General features: G+C 54.2%; 7 protein-coding genes across 7 annotated transcripts; 4 read left to right on the top strand and 3 right to left on the bottom strand.

Moving 5' to 3' along the window:
- Window positions 1-613: 613 nt before the first annotated feature.
- Z517_09294 (uncharacterized protein) lies at window positions 614-1,381 on the top strand (the record flags this gene model as incomplete). The annotated part of the gene is made up of 1 exon (XM_013425204.1): window positions 614-1,381. The coding sequence occupies one exon, from the start codon at window positions 614-616 to the stop codon at window positions 1,379-1,381; it is 768 nt and encodes a 255-aa protein (XP_013280658.1).
- A 909-nt stretch (window positions 1,382-2,290) lies between these two features.
- Z517_09293 (uncharacterized protein) lies at window positions 2,291-2,701 on the top strand (the record flags this gene model as incomplete). The annotated part of the gene is made up of 1 exon (XM_013425203.1): window positions 2,291-2,701. One exon carries the CDS (start codon window positions 2,291-2,293, stop codon window positions 2,699-2,701), a length of 411 nt encoding a protein of 136 aa, XP_013280657.1.
- Window positions 2,702-2,959: 258 nt separating this feature from the next.
- Window positions 2,960-4,820, top strand: Z517_09292 (uncharacterized protein; the record flags this gene model as incomplete). The annotated part of the gene is made up of 3 exons (XM_013425202.1): window positions 2,960-3,802; window positions 3,993-4,240; window positions 4,289-4,820. 3 exons carry the CDS (start codon window positions 2,960-2,962, stop codon window positions 4,818-4,820), a joined length of 1,623 nt encoding a protein of 540 aa, XP_013280656.1.
- A 2,383-nt stretch (window positions 4,821-7,203) lies between these two features.
- Z517_09291 (uncharacterized protein) lies at window positions 7,204-7,793 on the bottom strand (the record flags this gene model as incomplete). Its single annotated transcript, XM_013425201.1, has 2 exons — window positions 7,204-7,394; window positions 7,613-7,793. 2 exons carry the CDS (start codon window positions 7,791-7,793, stop codon window positions 7,204-7,206), a joined length of 372 nt encoding a protein of 123 aa, XP_013280655.1.
- Window positions 7,794-12,021: 4,228 nt separating this feature from the next.
- Window positions 12,022-12,732, top strand: Z517_09290 (uncharacterized protein; the record flags this gene model as incomplete). The annotated part of the gene is made up of 1 exon (XM_013425200.1): window positions 12,022-12,732. The coding sequence occupies one exon, from the start codon at window positions 12,022-12,024 to the stop codon at window positions 12,730-12,732; it is 711 nt and encodes a 236-aa protein (XP_013280654.1).
- Window positions 12,733-13,030: 298 nt separating this feature from the next.
- Z517_09289 (uncharacterized protein) lies at window positions 13,031-13,570 on the bottom strand (the record flags this gene model as incomplete). The annotated part of the gene is made up of 1 exon (XM_013425199.1): window positions 13,031-13,570. One exon carries the CDS (start codon window positions 13,568-13,570, stop codon window positions 13,031-13,033), a length of 540 nt encoding a protein of 179 aa, XP_013280653.1.
- A 2,566-nt stretch (window positions 13,571-16,136) lies between these two features.
- Z517_09288 (uncharacterized protein) lies at window positions 16,137-17,013 on the bottom strand (the record flags this gene model as incomplete). Its single annotated transcript, XM_013425198.1, has 2 exons — window positions 16,137-16,472; window positions 16,513-17,013. The coding sequence occupies 2 exons, from the start codon at window positions 17,011-17,013 to the stop codon at window positions 16,137-16,139; spliced, it is 837 nt and encodes a 278-aa protein (XP_013280652.1).
- Between the last annotated feature and the right edge of the window lie 592 nt (window positions 17,014-17,605).

The following is a 17,605-nucleotide window of genomic DNA, read 5'->3' as shown; positions in this document are numbered from 1 at the left end:
CTTGGGTACAATGCTCACTGACGTCCGCACCCAAACTTGTTGGGGGCCCTTCCAGGTGACACAACTGAACGAGGAAAATACACAAGTTCAGTTGGGGCCTTGTGTCCCCCTTGACAACCTCGATTCCATAGCCATCGCCAGCGAGCTTATCCAAGACATTCCGCAGGCCGCCATCAGGCCCGCCATCTCCTGAAGCAGAAGGCCAGGACTCATGCTTGTCGCTCAGGTTACAACGCAGAGAGTGTTCTGACATGAACAAGAACGCGGCCGTCGAAGCTCTCTTTCGGAGTTGTCATGAAAGGCGAGGCCGAGATGAACAAGTCGATCAGCACTTCAAGAGCCATTCTGTGACCCTCTCGGACGGCATTCGCCATGCCCTCGAATGTTGCTTGCGGCGAAGGACCCCTCCGGATGGGATCCCAGTCCTTGTTATCCGGCAGGCTGCTATCTCCGATGTCCAGGGCTCGGAGCAACAGCCGGAGGAGTCCGACATGTCCCGATCACCGGCGGGCAGGTGATCTTTGGAGGGGCAGAGCCTGGCCTTGTTTGACATTATGGGTGGTTAGGAGCGCCAGGAAGGACGGGAGCACCCAGGCTTACCAGGCTCGGGGTCATGTTCCAACTACGTCGAGCGACAGACAAGCGCCGGGAATTGTACTCGTCGAGGGTGGATATCACACAGGACGAGGGACATGCCAATTCCCATATCCTCAGCCCTCAGAGTATGACAGTTCACTTGGCTAGCTTGAAACGCCATCGATATATTTTGGATCCTCTCGAGGGAGTCACTTACCTGCTGCTGTCCCACGCTGGCCAACTTCGGGGATCACCGCCTTCGGAAACCTGCTTGTACGACGTTTGCCAGAGATTCAGTCGAGGCCTTGTCCTTTTCGCTCACGCCCCTCGGCTTCGAGCAACAGCGCGTATTTCTTCGGCGGAGCTAGGATGGGTAGGTCTTGGTTTCTACTACATCAAGGGCAATGCCGCATGGCGCACTCTACTGGGGCTCCAGCACGCCCCGGCGGCTTTCATGCTGATTGCCTCGTTCTGGACGCCCTTCTCGCCTCGGTGGCTGATTATGAAGGGACGAGAGGACGAGGCGCTGGAAGTGCTCCGGAAGCTACACGAGGGCATCGAGGGATACGAAGAGGACTTTTACGTCAAGGAGCTCCACCAGATCAAGACGCAGTACCAGATCGACAAGGCCAACAAGCTCGGCCTCGTCGCCATCTTCAAGAAAAAGTCGTACCGCAAACGCATGTACCTGATTTTGTTGTTTGTGAGCTTCCGCCAGTTCGCCCGAATCATCCCGCTCCAGAACTACCAGGTCACAATCTACACGAAGCTGGGGTTCACCAATGTCTTTAGCCCCCGATCCTGACAGGTGTTTGGGGGACCTTGGGTGGCTTGTCGACGGTTACCGCCCGTCAACTTGTCGGCAGGCTAGGTCGACGCAACCAACTTCTCTGTCTTCTGAACCGGACGTGTCATCACTGGCATCGCAACAGGAACTATCTTTTCTGTGTGTCCGACATACGCTTCAGAGGTAGCGACTCCAGAGATCAGAGGGCGTGTTGGCTCGCTCTACGCGTTCAATGTCAACTTTTTGCATACATGCTGGGCCTGCAGGCTCTACAGCAACAAAGGATGGAGTGTCCACGGCTGAAAACCCTCTCACGGCGCCCTTGGCCCCCAGTACAGGCGACATCCGCTTCAGAACGGCGCCGCCGCGTAGTTCAAAGTGGAGAGGACAACGCTGTCCTAGACGGGCGGAGCCAAATCCTTGTCGATTTCCACCTTCGTCTGACGTTCGCGGCCATAGGCGGAGACGTCGACGTTGGCTGGGTCCACCGCCATCATCTTTTCGTCCAATCCTCGCGGGGAGGGGGGGAGGGGCTGGGGTTGATATCAACACGAGGTGATCTGGTAGCCAGCCGGTGGAACCGTCTCGTGTCGTCTCCAGCGCCAGAGATCAAGAAAGGACTCGGCTCGTTACGGATGTCTCCTAGAGTGCTTTGCGCGTCGGCCATTTCCGTACTTTAATGTCGCACTGGTTCCATTGGCCGGCGAAGCCGACCGTTCAGCCATAGGTGAGTGGTCTATCACTGGACTCCTTGAAGGGGTGAAGGATTGGCCGAAACCCGAGATGCTTTCAGCGCCTCGGTGAGGATGAGGTCTGTGGATGATTGGCCCTTGGCTAAGATTCTGTCCAGATTTCTGGGGGTAAGCCGGGACCGGTAGCCGTCGTTTCGACGTGACCGATCCTCGGTATCCTCCTCTTGAGGGGTGTATGCCACAGCCTCGTGGTGGTGTGTCTAATTTTGGCACCCGATCAAGTTGTGTTGCGGCGGAGGCCGCCATCGTCGAAACCCTGGTTGAAGAGCGCGAGGGCAGTTTCCTAGGTGATCAGCTCGCACACGGCGAGATGGTGATTGTCGTTTGGACCATGGGAAGGCGGGCGCCATGGAACAAAGATGAGACAATCAAAGCGGCCTTGACCACCGAGATGGAGACGTTGAAATCTACAAAGACTGCACAACCGGACGCGGATCAAGACATCAAAGCTTACGAAAGATTAGAGCGACAACGGGTCCGCGCCGTCAAAGAGGTTGAATATCTTCGACCACAATTGAAGATCCCCGACACCGAGGAAGCTGTCTTGATGGACAACCAGAACTTCGATGCACAACGCTCGGAATAAATCAAGGCGCTGAGAACGTGGTGGATCGATACAAAGCCAAAGTGCAGACACACGACTCTGATCTTTCACAACTTGACGCTGAACATGGAAGTCGAATTGGCAAAGAAATCGAGGACTGGATCGGCAGTCCGTCTGCGCGAAAGATACCCATCGCTGGAGAAGGAGACAACGAAGCTGCCAAGGGTCGGTCTTCACTTCGCGGGAAAAGACTGATCTCTACTGATCTCTGGGTAGTCGATCTAGGGTAGAGAGACGGGGATGGGTGCTGGAGGCGGTGGCGGAGGTCCGGAGGTTTGTGAGACACCAGCAGGGGTCCCCGTTACGACTGAGGCATTGTCCTCTACAGAGACTTCCATTGGTGTAACTCCCCTCGACAGGTGGATGACAACAAGGCGCCAGGCTATCGAATACCTTTCAAAGACACGATACGTCCATCCACCATATACCTTGCACCGCGAGGCACGCCACTGGACACAGACTTCCGTGATGAGCAGCGCCTCAGAAGCGTCGGAGATCTCAAGTGTACCTCCAGCCTATGCTCCAAAGGCAGAAATGCCTGGGATGCGCGGCCGACACGAATCTGAGATGTGCCTCCTGGAGACACTTCCAGAGGCAGCTCAACTGCCGGAATTATTGTCGCAACAAAGACGATTTGCAGGGTCAGATTCGGCCTTGGATAGCATATCCATCAATCTCTTCGAACAGGTTCCTGACCTGGCCATTTCTCGGTCACACTCGCTCGCCAGCCAGCCAGCCAGCCAGCCACCTCCGATCCCAGACGTCCTACATCCCAACGTCCTCTTCGACGGTATCATGTCTGCCCGATCCACACACAGGAGAAGAGAGGGAAAAGAAATGCAAACACCAACACACAAAGGGCCAAAGGGCGCCAAAATCGGCCCAAGGTTGGGTAGCGAGGAGGATGCAAGGGCTCAAGGGCGCAACGCGAAGCCGAGGGTATCAAGGAGCAAGGACAGCTCCAGCCACCAGAATGGAACCTCCACGGTCACAAATGTCGAATCACCGATGGGAGTTGTTATACCAGCTTCGGTACCGCAAATTCGACCGAAACCGAAACCGAAAGATTGGCACGAACATTCGGTGAGAGAATGCACTGGCACACCATGCTAGGTTTTCACCATCTTACTGCGTTCTGTCACGAGTAGTGACCACTTGGATGACGATTTGTCGGCCCTTTGGGCTACCGGAAACTCAACTCGCTATCCACGGCAAGGGTTTTGGCCCCAGAAGTCGAGAAGAGCGAAATTCACTCCCGGTATACGCACTACAGCAAAACGGGGTCTTTCAGCAAGCGATATACGCAAGCAGACGAAGAACTGGCAATCTATCTATATCCTATGGCAAGAAGATCCCATGGCACGGAGATCTGATTGTATGGTTGGTGGTCTCTCCAGGGCACGCGAGCTGGTCGGAAGTTCGTGTGGCGATACAGGTCAGGGATTTGCCACGATGCGGCGTCGACTTCCACATCTTCGTTCAGTCTCCTGGCACCCAGTCCCCGTCAGAACTCCGTCTCCAGTGAGTCAGGAATCCGGGCAAGGCCAAGGCATTAACTGATGACTTGAGCCAACTTAAAAAATACCAAGTCATCGTGCTCACAACTACATCTCTGAAAGATCAACTCACGATTTCCGATTATTGCCACCAGAACGGCATTTACCTGGTGATTGCTGATACGTTTGGTCTATTCGGCTGCATCTTCACCGACTTTGGGAAGGACTTCACAGTGGGCGACGTTACCGGAGAGAATCCCATCAGCAACATCGTAGCGGATACTGATGAGACTGGTCTGTCTGCCGCCCCTTGGGTGCCTGGTAAAGTGGTCAAACCAGAGGAGAATGCCTTCTACTTTACCGGGAGAACGGGAGGGAGTGTGTCAGAGGTCATGAACTGCCGCAAGTTCAACTGGTCTCCGCAAACATACTTCAAGTGCACGGACACCAAATGTGCTGTCGGCTTCTACACCGCAGTGAGCTTTGAGCAGTTCAGAGCGTCACCGAAGCCGAGCACCTTTGCTGCTTTCCCCGAAGGCCTGGAATCCCAAGGACCAAGTACAATGAACGACTCTGCCAGCTTGGACATGACTTGTTTTCATTGAATGCATCCAGCAGGCCATCACGAACCATCACTGGATCTTGTTTCCGCGCTCCGAATGTCCATCGAGCCTCTTCCGTTGAGCCCTTAACTTTCCCGAGGAGTTTCGCCCATTCGGCCACCAGGGCAGCTTTTGCTGCAGATTCGACGCTCGGAGATTCCAGGTGACTTTGGTACACGGCAACGGCGGCCGCTAGACCTGAATGACGACGGTTTATGTTCGCCAGGGAGACAATTGTCTCGACATGGCCTGGTAACTGAAAGAGGATCGCATCGTGTATGTCCTTTGCCACATGGACGCGACCTGGCGCTCAAGCGCCCAGCAGTGCGACAGGTGACCTTTGCCTTTCTCGACGGCGGTCACTCCGTGTTCAGCTGACGGGCATCGTCAACCTGAAGATGGATGCGCTGCTGGAACCACTCGCCAACAACGCCCGTGTACGAGATGTCGTCGGAGTTCCCGTTTTGTGAAAAGGTTGCGCCAAAACACAACAGGCGCTCGTGTTACAATTCTAATTCCATTTGAAGGGAATATTCTATCTGAAGGGTACATTCCATCTGACATTCCATTTGGCATTCCATCTGAAGGGAGCAGTCCATCTAGTAGGTTACATTCCATCCGGCGGGGTGCATTCCATCTGGCAGGGTACATTCCACCTGAAGGGAACATTCCATCTCATTTGGTAGGGTACATTCCATCTGGCTGAGTACATTAAAGTGCCTGGACCTCAACGGCTACATCTACATCTACATCTACAAAGAGGGTGAAGAATGTGGGTTTGACCTTGCCTTGCCCACAAGACTCCTGGAAACAACCTCAAAAGCATGAATACTCAATTGCCGAAAGAACGAGGCGCAGAATGGTGCTGGGAAATTCGATCGGCCTGTGTAATGACGGAGCCCATCAGACAGATTTGGCGGCGGATGGAAATTCTCGGTGTGGAAAAAGGCTGCCCTTCAATCGATCCACTGACCTCACCAACGATGACGAAGAACCTGAAAAAGACGCCGTGTTGGCAATCAAAGCCTTTCGATTCAACGGGGCCGTCCACATTCTTTACTAACCGGGGGGAAGCTGGTCGGGCAAGAAATAGAACCTCACAGTCTCATCACGAAGAAATGCCATAGGTGGAAAGACTCTCAACAACCAGGACTCTCATGCAGCATTTCCACCTGGACCCTTTTGTCCTTTATTTGCTTGTCCCCTCTACCGTGTTCCTGTTTCACCCTGGATGATTGTCCCTTTCCCACCGACGCTTGCGCAACAGGCGATGCACGTCATCTGATGAGCCATTTACCTTACTAACTACGGAGCATCGGGGACCTATTTTCCCTATTCTAGCTTCGGCGAGCTGGTGGAAAGGCCCCGCCTTGTCCTTATCTAGCGAAGCGTAGCTGAGCTAGTATTACCAGCAAAACTGACTAAAAGAGCGCCAGCCCATCCATTAGTTATTAAAAACACAAAACACGTGACTAGCGGATTATAGTTATTCCGCTCCTAATCTCACTTTCCACTTCATCTCCGCCACCACCATCTCAGTTTCGTCAACACCTTCATCAACAACTCTACCAAAACCTCATTAAGCCTTCATCAAACGGTCTCAACCTGTTTATCTAGCAACATCCATTCGTCTGTGGTAAGCCTCGCTCAGAAAAATCTCTGTGAGCCAAGTTGTGGAGCCACGAAACTGACCGATTTACAGGGCACTTAAATCGCCTCTTGCCCATCTGAAACCTACTCCTCTCTACCACTCAATCTTTGGCCCTTGAAGGCCCTGCTGGCGTTGGTCAGAAAAGGTGGAACTGTGGCGTTGCAGATCTTGGGTTTACTTTCGCCGAGGGGCGTTGTTATCGCCAAAGGTTTACACTCACCCCTGAACTCTTCTACTTGGATTGTATGTCTCTCTCTCTCTCGCGCGCGCGCGCGCTGGGTTCTAGGAGATTGTGAACCCCATCTTTTACCGGTGGCTCTTGTTCAAGCTGATTCGATACAGTCCCCGTTGCGTTCCTGGCTAGCTCTCCACGTTCGGCCAAGTCTTGGACCACGTCAGATCTGCCCGTCGAACCCCTCAACCGAATGCGCTTGCTACTCCCACGCTATCGAGGGTCAGACATGGTTTCTATGTTCAAAACAAGAACTATGATGCCACCATCCCTACAATCTCAATCCACGATGTACTACGACCGTGCCACTCCCAAACCGTTTCAGAAATAGAACCTCACAGTCTCATTCACGTATGCCACATCAAACGGATACGAAGCTACTGGCCAACATGGTATTGCAGACTGGATACACAAGCACGCCTATTGGTGCGCTGTACGTTTGAAGAACTGCCCGAATGGTATCAAGACAATCACTTCACCAGGTCGGGATATCGCCCGGTGGCCTATTCATGGGTCACCTGCGCAACGAGTCGTTCAACATCTTCACTCATCTGATTCTTGCTTAGTTCGACTTCGTCCCGTCGATACGCCCACGAGTCACTGGCAAAGTCGGCTTCTTCGACCTTGGTACCGAAGGAGGTACCGCTGCAGTTCTCGCGCAGGACGATGCAATTCGTGCCCTTGGCGATAGAAGCTTTCAGAGGGGACAGTGACAGCAACGAGGGGGAGCAGAATGTATATGGGCGCATATTGGCGAAAGTGTCGAGGTGCTGGCGGAGACGCAGGAGACCAGATTCCGGGATTAGCCAGGCCGTTCTCCTTTACGGAATGTCATTGTCAGGCGTTCAGTTTCTAAGCAATGAAACGCAACCAGCGACGAAAAGCTGACATTAAAGGGGGAATAAGACTTACCATCAGGTCCTCCCGCACTCCTAAACAACACGGCATCGCTCTCTTCCTTTACAATCCTCACCACCTCATCCGTAATAGGCGTCCCGTGCTTGTCGATACTGCATCCGCCGCATATCTGACGGTTGAATTCGAACTTGAGCCGGCCCTGGGAGGCGATTTCGACAGTGTCCAGAACTCGCATTGCCGACCGAAAAGCGAAAGAGAAGCTGTCCAGGGCACGGGCGCGTACACCAAGTATTGCCAAACTCCATGAGAAGAATCTCTCAAAGCTCAAACCGAAGCCCTACGGGCTATATTGACTGCAACGGCGAAACGTCGTTTTACATCTGCGACCGTCTCCACGACCTTCTGGGGGGGGCCCAATTTTGCAGTTCGAGCTAGAGTGTCGTGCACGATTTTGCCCATCCTCTTGAGAAGAAACATGAGCAGGAAAAGCGTTCTGTTTCACTCGTTGGATGGTCACTTTTTGGGCGCAATTGGGTAATCAGCCCAGATCCCAGGACGCGGGGCCGCCGGTGGACCAAAGACAAGGACCTGCAGGCCCCAAATGAGAAAGCTGCAGTCCTATCAGCTTGGTGCTAAGATACACACCTGACGGCTCCAGGTTGGTGCCATTGACATAGCCCGGAGCAAGTTGCCATCCGGCTAGTTGACCGAGAACCGAACTAACAATGTTCACGGGCCAGAACCATCTCTCCGTCCTTTCCACTTGATGTTCCCTTACTGCTCGGCGACAACGACCGCGAAGCTCGAAACGACACTCTGTGTTCTGGAGTCACCGGCGCGGAATTTCAATGGAGTGAGAAGCGGAGATACATGAGTCAGGAGATATCAGATATCCCATGGATCTCACCCTGACATCAAGCGAATTGACTCAGTCTGTCACGGAACCCCTCGTACAAACACTCCATGCGACGGCGAGTGATGCTGACGCAGACATCCTCGTACCGGGTACTCGCACACACTTGAACACTTGGCGAACGGACAATTGGCCTCGTGGATTGGTGGTCGAATAGACCAATCGTCTGAAGCAGATGGCTTCTGTAGCCTTCAGGGAGAGCCTGCAGGGGAGAAACACAATTGAAACGATCAATGCCGACGTCGTCTTTCGATACAAGACAAACAGAGCTGGTACACTGAAGAGGGTACGAATAGGAGTCTGGCAAAGTCGCAGGTAGCAAAATCACACACTACGATATTAGACGCCATTGGACTGCATTCTATCACACTGCCCATTCATTCATTCATTATGTCGCTATCGCCATCGCCATTACGATTTCACTGATGCACGACAGTGAAATCCAGTGTTGTTCACATTCGGTCATGAGCCATAATCAACTCGCTGCAGCGGAGAGGCATTGTATCGCCCGGCTTCACGCATAATTACCGAGCACGAGACACACGAAGCGGTTCGAGTTCGAACGCCATCCAGGGACTTGGTTTTGGTGGAGAGGCTGCGTGAAAGTCTGCTGCTCCTCCGCAGTGACAAACCTATCCATTGATCCCTCGCAACATCCAGCACCAGGTCCATCCCCTTTCACATTACAGAAGACTGCCCCTCTCTTCGTCTCTCGTCGGATGGGGAGGGACCTCAGCTACCTCCACGAGTCCAGCTCTCACGAACCAGCAGGGATGACTATCGAATGCTGTTACAGCTCTTCCACGAGACCATTGAGAATACCAGGGCTACTCTACCAAGGCCTCCAACCATGCAATGTGCTGTGCAGACTGTTTATTCCACGCGCGGGCAATGATTCAATGGTCAGACACCAAATTCTTCCGGCCATCGACCGGCTCGATAGCAAATTCGGTTGATGCTCTGCGTTTTGATGCTGACCGTGATGGGAGAATGCTGTACAGCAAATCGGGGCTTCTCATGCCTGGGAGGTAGCTGATGCCCATCGGGAGAGCCGACTTACTCGGGGTAAGTTACCTATTTACATTGGTGTGTGTATATTTCAACAAAACCAGCGCAAGGCACACTGAGGCAACGGACAGCATGGGGGAGCGCGGAAATATCTTCCATCAATGTCCCCTCCTGCGCGCCTAAAACACCTGCGTGGCTCCTACAAAGATACCCGCGAACTCGGCGACATCAACGACCACAACCACGCCTTTGAGCATGTATTCTGAACGCCCTTCTGGCTGATGCTGAGATCCCAGAGGTCTCCAACAAGGATGACATCGACTCGACTACACGAGACAGTGATTCACACGAGACATTGATTCAATAAGGTGTCGGGTCGGGCGTCGGAAACAGGAACGAACCTACAGTAGTTCCTCGACAATCAGTTTCTCTACTCGGTCTGTGGCCACATCCTTTACATCCCTCGACGAACACAATCTTTGGCCGATGTACCTCGATCAAGCTCGATATCAAAGAGAAAAAACTCACCACCGAAGCACTACAACGGCAACATTCTCCGGCATGGAACCGCAGTGGTTGGGCCGACCCGCAGATCATTTTCAATTCGTTGAAGCCACCCACTGTGCTGCACAACCGTGCTGTGACGGATGTCCTGCTGTGTCTAACAGTTGGCCGAAACGACACCTTGGTACAGCAGAATTTGTCTCAATACCACTATCTTTCCACCATCGAGGAGACCGCCACTACGACAATATTGGTTCCTACGCTCAGCGAGAGGAGGCTGCTGCGTCTTTTCTATCCCATGTGACATTTCTACCGGCATCAGGGGTGAGTCGAGGTGCGTTGGGGTGGCAGGGTAGTAATTGAGGGTGGCTAGCGGATTTCATTTCAGCGTGTTCGTCAAGCTCGGTCGACCCATACTCCTGCCGGCAACCGACATCGTCGTCTCCGGATGAAGACCGAAAGGCTTCAAACTAACGGGGTTGCTGGGCGTGCGTGCGTTCTTGAACGTCCTCCTTGTCCGGGCCCCTTTTTGTACTCACAGCGCAGCGAAGCCGCGCCACAGGAAGAGCATGGTCCGCGGAGGCTGTTCCTCAGAGCACTGGCAAGGGGTCAGTCCAGAGAAGTTTCGCCATTTTCTCGTCAGTATTATCCTGACGATTTTGGAGGTGGAGGCTTAACAGCAATTCAAATCGAGGACATATATCCTCGGGAGAAAAAAAAAAAGCCGGTGCCGCAGCAATCAACGAACGCAGGAAATGCTTTTCAACTCAAATCAGGAATGGATTTTGATTTCTGCTGACGGCAAAAGCTCTATCTCTGACGATTATTTATTTCAGGGCGCCTGCGGTCCATACCACTCATAGGCGCTGCTGCCCGGCCGAGTAAAGTTGTTTCCAGACTTGCCAATCCAAAGCCTCATCATCCTCATCATCGACAAATTGCTCATATCTACTTCGATCTGTTCTTCCCCGGGAAGAATAGTCGTTGCCGAAATTCTCCGCAGTCTGAAGAACGAGAAAAACCAGAAGGGCCTAGCTACAATCCGGTATTGTCTGGGGAACAAGCTCACGCCTGGTTGGACCACCGCGGCCTCATCGGTCTCGGATTAGACACAAAGAGCCCACGGGAGCTCGAGGATATCTCCAATTCAACAAGCGTCACGTCGCATTGAGACAGATGATGCCCGCATCGAACGGACTGAACAGAATTATAATCCCAGTAGACTTCAACCATCTCCGGAAGTAATCCCGTGGCGGATGGTGTGCCGAAGATGAAACAGTGTCAGAGTTGCGAGGAAGGACCGTGTCCGCGGCGTTCCCATACTTCAGATTACGTCGACGCTGCTCATAATCGAGCGAGTTCAGTTGTTCCGTATTGGACTACAGTTCATCCTCGACGGGAGTATCTTCATCGATAGAGTATCCGTCACCGGCAGATCAACGTTGCAAACGAACATGACTGAAGGATGACGTGTTTTGCATCTGGCAAAGAGCAGACGGCTGGTTCAAGACGCCGCCGGCAGACGCCTTGAACGCGAGGACCGTCACTGCCCAGAAGCCGCAGTCCCGACCCAGATACCACACAGCCCCCAACAGGCTCCAGCGGCCAGGCCGGCCAGCTGGCATGAGACAGGGGCCAGGCAGCCACCGTGCTATCGGCTTGGCCCAGAGGTTGCCTTTTTCAGGAACCAATACCTTGAAAAGGTTTTACTAAAGTGAAGCGGCTGGCGCCTGACGCCTCACGCCTCAACCCGAAACTTCGCCAATGGCACACAAGCCTTTCGCGCCGAGCGGCCTGAACCTGATTGCCACATCACACACCGATGCCGTCGAAAGTTCCAAAAGTTCACAGGGCTCGACCGAGGCATACACACGTACGTGGCTTGATGCAATTCTCCTTACACCGCCAGTTGCACGGCCGCCCAAATGAAAATCTCCATCGCTACGCAGCAACCAAAGCCAGGCCGAGTATTTATTGATAGAGCAAAGGCCACTGTTTCATAGCGATAACAAAAGAAAAAAACCGGACATTCGACAAAATGCCTCCGCTTCCGGATCAAGGCCTCCGTTATGTCAAACAAGGAAGAGTTGAAGAAACGAATGTGTTTATCTTTTCCCTCTATCTCGATCCGGCTTCAGGCTATCTCGATGAAATTCAAAGGCCAAGCTGCGGCCTCGCACACGAAATCGTGGCTAAATTGAACGAGATCGCCAATACCAACGGCAATCTGGTCATCGTGGCAACCTCGCACAGCACATCCTTTCTTTGCGAAACTTCAAAGACATGCCCACTCGTCCGTTTCGTCAACGCGGGAGAAATTATTCAAAACGGCAGGATCACCAAGATTGGCCTGCCTCCCAAGTGGCCGTCCTTCCACGACAAGATCAAAACAGAATTTCAAAATCATGAGCGCTATGAAGCTCATAAAACCCTTTTTGACGAAAAGATTGACTGGAAAGGCGAACCTCATCTCTTTCACATTTTCCCCAGAGAGGAGGTGCTGTTGAGTAGAGCCGAATGGGAAATCTTTCTCGATGTGGTCGAGAAAGCCAGATCAAAGGAGTGGAAAACATCGGCGGCATACGACTCGATTGTCGTGCAGGCGATACATGATGCGACGGATCACGCCATGTACGTGTTTCATGACGAAGGATATGATGTTGATCCTGACGAACTGAGGACATGGAAGAATAAATTGACGAACAGGATCCGCTGGCCGCCCAGATACCTGAAGTTGTTGTGTGACTGAAGGGAACTCGGACCGTTCAGTTGTTCTTTTTTGCAATTCCGTCTCTTCCTCGGGCCCAAGAGACGAAAGGTAACAGCTTCGCTTCATACACGCAAGTGTCCAAATCCTTTTGCGTGCGCCCGTCGGATATGGCTTCGACTGATCTGGTGGCTGAGGAGGGGTGAACAGTCGGTTCGTTCGACATGGTGAAATGATCGTCTCGGTGGAGAGGGATGGGGGGAGCAGCAGAGCGTTGCGGTTCCTGCACAAGACTTCCGACCTCCAGCAAAAAACCGGCGCATCTATAGGTCGCGCCCGGTTATTCATCTTCATGATTCTTCCAAAGCTCGAGCAATCGAGATACAATAGCGAGACGTGCCTGCGCAGCGTCAATATCCAGACCGTATCTCGTCTTGCGGGCACGAAGCTCGCTTTCAAGCTGCGGCGTCCGGTGCTTCCCCACGAAATCATCAATGCGGTCTGTGAAACGTTGCGCAAGCAAGGGAATCGCCAGCTGTCGGAGTCCGCGCATGACCTCGGTACGAAGCTGCTCGTGCCTGTCCTTGCGCCGGGCCGGTATCAAAAAATTGCAGGCATGCAACGATTCTGCGTGCTTGAAATATCCGTCGATAATGACCTGCGGATCGCATCCGGTCATCGCCCTCGTGCAGATGCTGAGCAGTTCCCGGCGTTCCTCCCTTGCCTGAAGACAAATAAGATACATCCTCGTTCTCCGGATCTTTAGGTCAAACCCATCCAGGATATCCAGCTTCTCCCGTTCAAATTCCTGAAAAATGAGACGTAATTCTTGGTCCACATGGTATGTCAATGCAGTTGGTTTCACACCTTCAATATCCATGACGAAAAAGTTTGAGGAAAAAAACGATACTATCAGACCAGATACCTAACTGGAGGGGTGAATGTGTGTACTATGGGATCGACAATGATAAATAACTAGCCGATGGATAGAGATGCCAACGCTTGAAGAAGAAGGCCTTAGGGTTGACAGGTATGATCCCTCCTGCTATATATACGTGCGATAAGCCGGCTGCTTGGCTGGCGGCCTGACTCCTTGGTTGGAGGCCTGAGCTGAGTGTCCAGTGTGACGTGGGTGTTCGTGATATACGGTGTCTCAGTTGTTAGGATCTTGTATCCCTTGCACCGTGCGCGTCTCGTCCAACCAGGAGGCCGGCGGCCATTTTGCCTGTACATTATACAGACGAATTCGGCTCAATCAGGAAACGGTGTCAGTCCTAGCGTCAGTCCTAGCGTTAGTACTAGCGTTAGTTCTACTTAACGTTAGTCTTGGCGCCAGTGGTTCGCCACAACCGAGCCATTCTCCTTGGTTCAACCCCATCACGATGAGTTTATGATCCTTGATGATAATTTCCCAAAAAGGAAAAAAAAAAAAAACAATCAACCCTTACCGAGTACTCAGACGCCTACTCCTTCGTGTACGTCCGTCCTCAGGTCGATGAGAGGCTGGATATGATCGCGCCCCAAGTGCGTGTCCTCGCCCCCCTGGATGATGACGGAGATGCACGAGTACTTGGTCGTTCATGACGATGACACACTCATCTATCTGCGTTCCAAAACCACCTTTTCGTACTCGATCGAGCCTCTCCGGGTCCACGTCGATTGATCGGGGAGCGCTCGTCTTTGCCTTCAGGGCCTCGAACGTCGGTGCATAAACACGCATACCGATCGACGAATATCTAGAGGTGCTTCCATCAACGACCTGTATAGGGGAGTTGCCGTCGACCATGATCAAACGCCCTCGTACTTCTTGTCGTCGGTCACACGGACATGTTCCTGCTCAGGTCTAGGATCTTGCCGACGGACAGACAGGGCGTAGGACTGCTTGCAGGCAGAAAACATCAGGACCGCCGTGCTGTTGCTGGCGACGGCGTCCCACATGGACATGGTGCCCCGGGCCGCACCCGCCAGCATGTACAGACGCTCGCTCGCACATGAGCATGTAAGTCTTGGCCAGCCCCACGTCCAGCAGGTCCGAGTCCCTGGGCGTTGTACTCAATGATGTTCGTCACGCCGCAGTCGTCGCTGACCTCGACGGCCATTGCACAATGCTGCTGTCCAGCTTCGGCGGCAGATCAAACCTCTCTCGGCCATCTTCGCGAGGGCTCGCGAGGGACGGCCAGTGGCTGGTCGGCTCCGACCCAGGCCGTGTACATCGAGTCGACGATCATCGTCCCGTTGTTGAGCTTCTCCAGAAGATGCCCGACTCCGACGTATACCCAAGCGCAACGCCTCTCTCCTCGAAACGTGTAGCCCACCACGGGGTGGTCAGTCGCACTGTCGGACGAGAGAGAGTATATATACCCTCAGGTCGAAGTGGAAGCCGTTGTGGATGTTTCACGAAGTCGGGGCACAGAGCGAGTTGATGATTGTCGTACGAGGCCTCCGAGGCGCTGGTCACCTCCTCGTTTCCAGTTCCACCTTGATGACGCTGACGTTGGCGCCCGTCCGGCCATGCGATCTCGCGTTCACTACCCCGAACGTGTGTTATACGCAGTATAGCACTTGTCGTCGAACTCCTTGTCGTACCAGCCCCTGCCCCGTTCGTGGTGACGATGCTGATGATGATGGGGTCGTGCGGCGGCAGCGGCATGCCGTCCCCGCGCTTGATCGTTGATCGTGCTCACCTCCACCTTCAGACCGACTACCGACAACTTGGGCAGGTCGCCGGGGCAGGTTCATGCCCAGGCCAGGTTCCCGGGGCGTGAGCGTGGGCTGTATATACCCCGGGATCGAGACGGCCCTCAACTTCTGGACCGGACCGACTGCTTTCATGTTTGGTGATAATCTCGGGCGCGCTCGCTACCCGCGTGGTCCGAGACGAGATTGACGATGCATCTCCTGGGCCAGGCCACGGCCAGTGGTGTATGTCCGTGGTCAGGACCACCACCCTCGTGGTCGCCCTCCCCGAGCCTGAAGCAGACGTCGGTGATGGTTTTTGCTCCAGTTCATACTCAGGCTGACTTCGGGTCTTCGATCCAGCTGGAGATGATAACCCAGCCCATATCCCATTAGCGCGTCCAGCTTGTTAGGTGTCGACCTTGTTCACAACCACGCAGATGATCAGGTTACTGAGCGGGTACGCGTTCATCTCCACGGAGCTGTTTTCCGGACACACCGACGATCTCGGGCCGCCGTGCTATCCGTACTCATGGATATGTTGCTGTCGGCCGCCGTCTACGTCGACACGTTCGTGTGCACAGCCATCGTCATGTTTTAGCGTGGACAGCCGGACCTACACGAATGTGTACTGCGGGTCGAGGTCGGTGACGCTCGTGCTGCTGCACGTGTCCACCAACTCGTTGACGGACGACCCTCGTACACGGGGTTCTCGATAGAGGTGGTCGTGTTCACATGTGCGAGTGTGTACAGAACAGGTTCGACCGGTACTACGTGGTCATGAGCGACGCTACGGACTCCGAGACGGTCGTGTCCGCCGACGGGTACAGCGACGAAGTCGTCACCATGGACGTACCTTTGGAGAGGCACGGAGGGAACATCCGGTTCTTCGACGACTTCCCGTGTTCGGGCCCGGCGGCCGCTTCAACGAGTTGTCGGACCAGGACCAGCGGATGATCAGGTGGGCGATCACGCCCAAGTCCGTCGTGGTGAAGGACATCACGTACTACGTCTACTGGCAGGAATATGGCCTCGTGGTGGCAGATGGAGTCGCCCACGGCGTCGCAGGAGTTATCGGACGTGGCCGGTATCAATGCCCCAGTCAACTACGCGGCCGCGTTGAGGAGGTTCCACCCGTTAACTTACCAGGGTGGCTTTCCCGGTCGCACCCCTGACCCAGGAGTCGTGTGCATCGGGACGTACAGGCTGACCTTCACCGTCAGGTAACGAATCTGGGGGGGGCCGATCGTGGAGTACATGCCGCACAAGACCGTGATCGACAACGAGAAGAGGGGACGGGCACGGGAGGATGTACATGTTCGTGACGTCGCCCATCATCATGCCGTTCCCTGTTCCCGTGCCACCGTGAGGGCCGTCGTTGACCTTGAAGGCGAAGTTCTGAACAACATCTTCCTCCTGCTCAGGGGCCGACCAGAAGCTCGACTTCATGTGGCTGATCGGGAACGCGCTTATAGACCCGGTCAGGAGCCCGTGCGTTATCATCTTCTTACGGCTCGAGCGGCCAGGAGGGCAAGAGCACGTTGGGATTGAAACATCAGCCGCATACTCGGCACCGGGGGCAAACTGGACGACGGCCACGGACCTCATCGGGAAGGCGTCCAAGTGGCCGGACTCGGACACAGTCATGGAGCTGGCTGGCCGAGAAGAGGCTCATCATGCGCGACGAGTGGCGGGCTTAAGGAGGACTTCAACTACAACAGCATCAAGCGGTGGACGTCCAACGCCACGGTGCAGTCCAAGGGTGGCGTGTCCGCGTACTTGTCCCAGACTATAATCGGCGTCACCAACAAGTTCGAGATTCTGCACGAAGGGGCGCGATCAATAACAGCATCGGAAGTAGGCTCTCGTCCTGAACAGGATGAACAAGCCCCCTCGGCAAGATGCCGCCCTTCCCTGACGGGGCCATCACCAGCCACGTGAGGATGGAGGTGGTCAGCGCCTGCCAGACGATCGCGGACTGCTACGAGAGGGCGCCGCCCATGTCCCTGGAGATAGATAGCCTTGGAGACGGAGTTCAGGAGGAGCATCAACCACATCACATCACCGCCGGGTTGAATCATCGACCCGTGCGCCACCACGTCCGCGGACTGCCGCGCGGCCACGGCTGTCTACGGCATGTCGTTCATCGTCGGCCTCAGACCCCATCAGGTCCAAGCTGAGCCCAGCCGGCGGTGTCAGGTACGTGATGAGGAAACTGGGGGCAAGGAGAGAGCCTCGA

The sequence above is a fragment of the Fonsecaea pedrosoi genome (assembly GCF_000835455.1).
Source record: "Fonsecaea pedrosoi CBS 271.37 unplaced genomic scaffold supercont1.6, whole genome shotgun sequence".
Classification (NCBI taxonomy): Eukaryota; Fungi; Ascomycota; class Eurotiomycetes; order Chaetothyriales; family Herpotrichiellaceae; genus Fonsecaea; species Fonsecaea pedrosoi.
The sequence above is the reverse complement of the archived record's forward strand: the minus strand, read 5'-3'. Positions and strand labels throughout refer to the sequence as shown.